Source organism: Hibiscus syriacus, unplaced genomic scaffold (assembly GCF_006381635.1).
Source record: "Hibiscus syriacus cultivar Baekdansim isolate YM2019G1 unplaced genomic scaffold, ASM638163v2 tig00110716_pilon, whole genome shotgun sequence".
Taxonomy (NCBI): Eukaryota; Viridiplantae; Streptophyta; class Magnoliopsida; order Malvales; family Malvaceae; genus Hibiscus; species Hibiscus syriacus.
In genome coordinates this window covers 1,075,730-1,082,238 of record NW_024062835.1, presented here as the reverse complement: position 1 = coordinate 1,082,238, position 6,509 = coordinate 1,075,730, and the positions used below count along the sequence as shown (strand labels likewise).

At 31.4% G+C, this 6,509-nt stretch overlaps 1 protein-coding gene across 1 annotated transcript; it reads right to left on the bottom strand.

Moving 5' to 3' along the window:
• Positions 1-274: 274 nt before the first annotated feature.
• On the bottom strand, positions 275-3,209 carry LOC120138932 (cyclin-D4-1-like). The gene is made up of 6 exons (XM_039154313.1): positions 2,503-3,209; positions 1,993-2,079; positions 1,805-1,900; positions 1,510-1,711; positions 1,303-1,430; positions 275-931 (listed from the first exon to the last, which is right to left on the bottom strand). The coding sequence occupies exons 1-6, from the start codon at positions 2,803-2,805 to the stop codon at positions 716-718; spliced, it is 1,032 nt and encodes a 343-aa protein (XP_039010244.1). The 5' UTR covers positions 2,806-3,209; the 3' UTR covers positions 275-715.
• Between the last annotated feature and the right edge of the window lie 3,300 nt (positions 3,210-6,509).

The following is a 6,509-nucleotide window of genomic DNA, read 5'->3' as shown; positions in this document are numbered from 1 at the left end:
AATGAGAACTCATTAAGTGCTAAGTAGTTAAAAATAGTGTTATTCTTATGTGATGCTCTAGGTTTTCACCGTGTGTGTAAGATTGAGATTAATGGTAGAAAATAAAAAAAAATATTCACTAAAAAAATAAATTAATCTCAATCATTTATTTTCACTCATTAAACGATTTTAAATACACATAAAAAAAACTTTATCTAAGTGAATTATAATCCTTATTCAATTATTGCAATATATATATTTGTGATAATTAAAAGTTGTAATATTAAACATCTATATAAACCAAACCATATATGCAAATATATATTAATATTACTAATTTTTCTCCTTTTCCTCGAAAAAAAAAAACTCCAACCTAGAACAACAAACTGTATCTCACAAAGCAGCAAATACTCTCCTTTCTAAAACTTTTTTTCCCATTTTTCTTCTCCCATTTTCCTCTCCTCAAGTTCTAAATTCTGGGTGTTAAGAGGTCAAATATTTAGAGGATTATGATCCATCCCTGTGCATGCCAATACCCTGAAATTCCCTGCTTCTCAATCTTCCTTTAATGGTTGCCCTTTCTTCCCCCACATTTTCCATCCTTTAAACACCCAAAGCTACCATGTAACACTAACAAAAACATACAGGGGTGTTGGGGTTTCCTTTTTCTTTTTTCTTTTTTGGCTTTTTTTTAATATGAATATCCCTCAAATTTGATCTCCCACTAGTTTTAAAACTATACTTCACAGGGTCTACTTGCCTTTCTCCTTTTAGTACTTGGACTTGTAAGTGAAGAATTTACATAGGAACCAACTGTTGTCTCACTCTCCTCAGTTTTATAGCTGAAGCATGCTGCATCCAGTACCCCAATGGGGCTCTGTGGCAAACTTCCATTGCCTATTTTAACCAATGACACTTCATGCAGCAATTTAACACACTTCATCACTCTCTCCTGCAACCAAAAACAGCAACAATCAAACCCATGTCTTAATTCAATCTGATTAGGGCCAGCTTAACATTGTTGTTGTAGTTCAAAAATGCTTTGAACCCATCAAAGGGGGTGTTGTTCTCTCTTGGGTTCGAGCAACTGCGTCTACAGGGTGTGTGTATCACTTGTCAATAGGTTAAGAAAGTTCTGAACAGATACTACATTATAATCACCTCAGACTATTCGAAAAAAATGATTTAGCTTCAAAAAAGTAAGCAATGCTGAACACATCCTAAGCAAATAATCAAAACCCTAAACTGCAAAACCAATGAATCAAACATCTATGTTCCCAATTTTGTATTAGTTTGGGGACGCTGGACCACCAAAGTTTTTACCTTTTGTACATGGTTACTAAGAATAGAGATGGCTTTCTCAGTGTCCACAGTGTTGGTTGTTTCAACAGCAACAGATAATGCCACTGCTGCTGCAATTTCAGAAGACTTGAATTCCAAGAAATCAATCCCTGCATTCAATTCCCACCCACTCCATCATATAATTCAACAACACCTCCTTTATTAGTCCAAAAGTGTGGAGAAAGGGACCTTTTATTGTGCTTGAAATGAGTTGGATTGATCTCAAGATTGAACTTCTAACTGGGATTTTATCATCATTGAGCTTGTAAAGGAAATAATCTATGAAGGAAAATGGAGTGATTGCTTGCATTCTCCAACTCAAAGTGCTCAACACCAGAAGCTCCATTCTTTGTATAGTTTTAGCCTCAAACACAAATTTAGATTTCCCCACCTATTTTTAATAACCAAAACAACATATCAGATCAAACCAAGATTACAACACCAAAACCAAAACAAAACTATTGCATTTGATTGATTCTTTAACCTGTAAATCTACAATCAATGGAATTTCAGTCTCCTCCATTTTGGCAGCAAGAGATAAACATGCCACAGTGAGTAACTGCATCATCCAAGCTTTGCCCTTCGGCATTATTTAAGATTAGACACAAAGGATTCAATGGAGTTTTAGGTCCAAAACACAAGATTCTCATGTTTGATTGGGTTTGAACTTACAGGTAATTCATATGCAGAGAGAAATCTGTCTAAGTAGTTTATTGACAAGTACTCACAAAGAGGTCCAAAACCGAATTTGGAATGAACCTGTTGAAGAAACGAGGCAATTATAACAATCAACCACATGAAAGAAACTCTAACACAAAGACAAACGATTGAATTCAACAGTAAAGGACACAACACACCCTACAATGACAAATAATGAAGAGAAAAGAGTAGAAATAGTTTCAACTTTGAAGCCGATTAGAAAAGGTATAAAGAGATAAGTACAATTAGCAAATCAGAAATGGCCCCAACAGAAAAAGCAAAAAAAAATTAACCCACCAAACATATTTCAGAATGTGAAAGAAAAAATGATACCAAAAATCAGTTCGTTTTGTGATTGACTCGAGGATTTATCAAAATAGTGAAACAATGAAAGAAAAGATGGCAAAACAATACTAATATTGAGATAATGAAAGTAAACTCATAAAACTGAAAATTTTCTCATTAATCTGTGAGTTTACCTACCATCCCAATGAAATGAACAGATTCTTTTCTAGCTTCAAAGTCCAAAACTCCAACTTTTAGCCTGTTCAAGTAATCAGCACCAGGCAAATGCTGATGTTCTTTCTCTACCATCAAAGCCACGCACTCTTCACTCTGCAATGGCAACCCATCTTCATCAACACCATTAAAGACTCGGTTTTGATTCAAGTTTCGATAATATCTATGATTCCAAGCCGCCCCATAGTAATTATTATCATCAAAACCGTTGTCGTTGTCTTCCGCACATAGAAGACTCGAAACTGCACGATCAAAACTTGGTGCCATTGCAGACTCTTAATAAACTCAACAAAAAAAACTCTCTTTCAGAACGTGGGCTTGTAAAGTGAAAGAATTGAAGAAGAAGAAGAGAGAAAGAAATGGCGTTTAAAGGGTATATAATAAATATGGTGTTTTAAGAGTGAAATTGAAGCAATATCTCCCTCACTTGAGGGTTGAGGAACAAAACAATGAAGAAGAAGAGAAGAGGGTTCTCTTAAGAAGCAAATCCAATGCCGCTTTAGGGTTAAAAGCAAGAGAGAAAATTGAAAGCGCGAAAGAAGGACATCCAAGGAGGGGCAAATACAAGATTTTCCATAGGAAAAAAGAGAAGAGAGAAAGAAGGGTTTTTGTCTGTGACTGTACATGTAGATGTCACCCCATTAGTGCTTTTCTGAACTTTCTCGCTTTACTCATTTACAGAAAGCCAAATTGAGAAATATATTTTATTAAAAAAAACTAATTTTTGTCTCTTTCTTTTGTTCTTATATAATATATAATTAGTTGTAATTATATTATTATTATTATTATTATTATTATTATTCAAACACCATATATATATAATATATATTTAATGTCAAATAATTAAAAATATTTAAATAAATATTATATTATATTTATCTTAAAATAATAAAAAAATCTAGTTTTCTCTTAATATTTATCCATTATTTTAAAGTTTTCTTTTTATCTAAATTGTTTCTCGAGGTTTTGTTCTAATTAATCCGGATGACTCATGTTGTATACTTGATTTTAGTTGACAAGTCTCTCAATAAAGATATTTTACATGCATAAGATCTTGAACTCAATACATATTTAAATGATATCAAACGACTTATCACTTGCACTTATCTTTATTGATATTATTTTTATGATTTTATGTTAAGATGAGTAGTAAAATTTTTGGATTATATAATATTTTACTATATTTTATATGAGCCTGCAAAATAAATGTATTTATTAAATATATTGTGTTTTAGTTAATTTCTTTTGACTTTCACATCTGTAAAAAGTTGTGAATTTAATGTATTTAAGTATAATTAAATTCTATTCAAAAATATATAATTAAGTTTCATTTAAATATTAATATAGTATAAAAATAATTTAAGTATAATATAAAAAAAAAGAAATGTATATACACAATATTTTTTCTATCATTATTTATTTTGGTATTGATTATTATCTCAACAAGTTGGACTAATTTTTAAATTGTTTAATATATATTTATGAAAAATAAAAAATATTTTAACCCCAATTTTAATTTTAAATTATTAAGTTGTACCATAGAACTACTCGTTGAACGAATTTTATCCCTTGAACAACTGGGCCCTGATTTCCATAAGATAAATGCAGCTCACACCCTGTAGTTTTACTTTTTTACCCTCGAGATAGGCTGAGAAGAAAACGACAATGAATATGACTGTAAATCGAAAAGTAACCAATTGAGGACTTGACCCTGTCTTTTTCGTCCCATGCTGACACGTGTAAAATGGTCACCACCGGTCTATGAGTCAAAACATCGGTTTCGAAACCGGTCTACGACTGTACTTTTCTTTTACTCTTTCAACTTTCTTTATGCGGAATTAAACTATAAATATTTTTACCAACAACCAAACCATTTGATCTAGGGCGAGAGGCATTAAATTCTTTAAATAAGATTAAAAAATTATGTTTTAATAATTGTAAATAGAATAAATTAAGTTAGGAGAATAATTTCAATAAAAGGTCTCTATAAAATCTAATATAAATTAATAGATCAATATATCATATATCAACGATTAATTAAAAAGATATAACATTTTCACTTTTTTACGCATTCAGTTATGAAATTTTATTCATTTTCATGACTAATCAAAGTGTTGGATGAATTATCAACAAGAAGTTAATCTAGTGAGATAAGACACTAGTTTCCTTAAGTAATTTTAGGGGTTTAAATCCTGACGTTTACGAATTGAGTAAATTGAGTGAGAAAGGTTGCCCTTGCCTTGCAGTACCCGGTCCAAATTAATTAATTAATAGATGAGATATCAGTTATTATATGTAGACACCCCATTTCATCCAATTGTATATGTGTTACATTTATAATATTTATGTATATATATATTATAATAGGCATGTATTACATATAATTTATTCTATTGTTTTACATATTGCAGGCTTGAACACATGGACCAAAGCTACTACACGTGACCCAAGTGGCCCAGCTCCAAGTGAACCCTAGTTCATTCGTGCGATCAGCGTTGTTTCCAGAACCTTCTGCCCCACGCCTCCTGCAACTTCTCGGTTAGCAAGCCCGATTTTTACGCCGCACGACTCGCCTCCAACAAACCGGAAAACATGAGGCCATCAACAGCAACCGCGGATTCCAAGCAACCAAAGAAAGAGGAGTAGTCCCATTAGGACTCTATTTTGTACTAAAAATAGTATTTTTGCTATAAATGTAACACGCCATATCACACACATGAGGGGGAGGTACACGAAAATATGGGCAGTACACAATATCACTACGCACATAGATTAGGAAGTAAAACGCAAAATATTCAAAGCGTATTTTGTAAACATTTGCAAGGTGAAATAAAAGGTGAAGAGACTTACCCTTTTCGGTTTTTGCATATAGAGTTTGATCTCCTTGTTGTTGCTTGGCTCTCGTTTTCACTCGAAAAACCTTAAAAGAGGTAAATCAACCGATGAACGGGGGTTATGTTTCGAAATTTTCTTTCTAAGATCTACCCTCGAGGCCCAATTTTTTTTTTTTTTGAAAAAATAGTTTTGATATTCAAAAAGGGGAGAAGAAAAACTTTTGGAAAAATCAATTGTTTTTTGAGGTTTGCCGCCGATGAACGGCGGCCGGTGAGGTAGTGTATGGTGGCTGGATTCTGGAAACTCTCTATGTTCTTCATAAATGAAGAACAAGCGAGAGAGAAATGAAAATGGGAAGAGGGGCTTCGGTTTTCTGAAGACGAAATGAGAAATGAAGCTTTTAAATTTTTTTGTTGGCTTTTATTGTTAGCCCATAAATCCGACCAGTAATCCGACCCATGGGTCATGTGGATCCGTGTGTTTTGCCTCTACAGTGGGTTAATGCCCATTTCGGTCCCTCTGATTTTAAATACACGCAGATTCATTTTTTTCCTTCGATTGGCTTTTAATTTCGACCTCTAATTCATTTTTTATTTCAATTTAACCCTTGTTATATATACTTAATTATATTTTTATCATTTATATATTTTTTAGTATTATTACCAATTTTAGTATTTTATTCTACCATGTATATGTATATATTTTTTTATTTTCATTATTTCTTTTATATTTTATGTATATATATTTTTATATTTATTATATTTTTTATTTTTTCCTCTTAATTCGGTTTTATTATTATTATTATATATATATATATTGTATATTATTTGTTTTTTTACATAACATTATTGATACATATTTTGGTCTTTTATATTTTTCATTTCTTTTATTATATATATATATATATATATATATTCATTCTTTATATAATCACCTAGGCCCACTCCCATTTTTTTCCCCTTCGTTTTCTTTCTTTTTCTGAACCAAAGTCCTCCCCCCGTGACATGATTAGAGGGGGTAGGTATTAGGTTTTTTTTATTACTATTTTGTTTTTTTTTCTTTTTCATTATTATATTATTTTTGCATAATATTTATATATATATATATATTGTTTTGTTTTTTAAATTTTATTTTCT

What these genes read in the sequence shown, in the direction of transcription:
- LOC120138932 (XM_039154313.1), bottom strand. Translation starts at nt 2,805, where the DNA reads ATGGCACCAAGTTTTGATCGTGCAGTTTCGAGTCTTCTATGTGCGGAA. An exon ending in CATTGATTGTAGATTTACAG is followed by an intron (nt 1,712 to 1,804) that starts GTTAAAGAATCA and finishes TATTAAAAATAG; the next exon opens with GTGGGGAAATCTAAATTTGT. An exon ending in CATTTCAAGCACAATAAAAG is followed by an intron (nt 1,431 to 1,509) that starts GTCCCTTTCTCC and finishes AATTGAATGCAG; the next exon opens with GGATTGATTTCTTGGAATTC.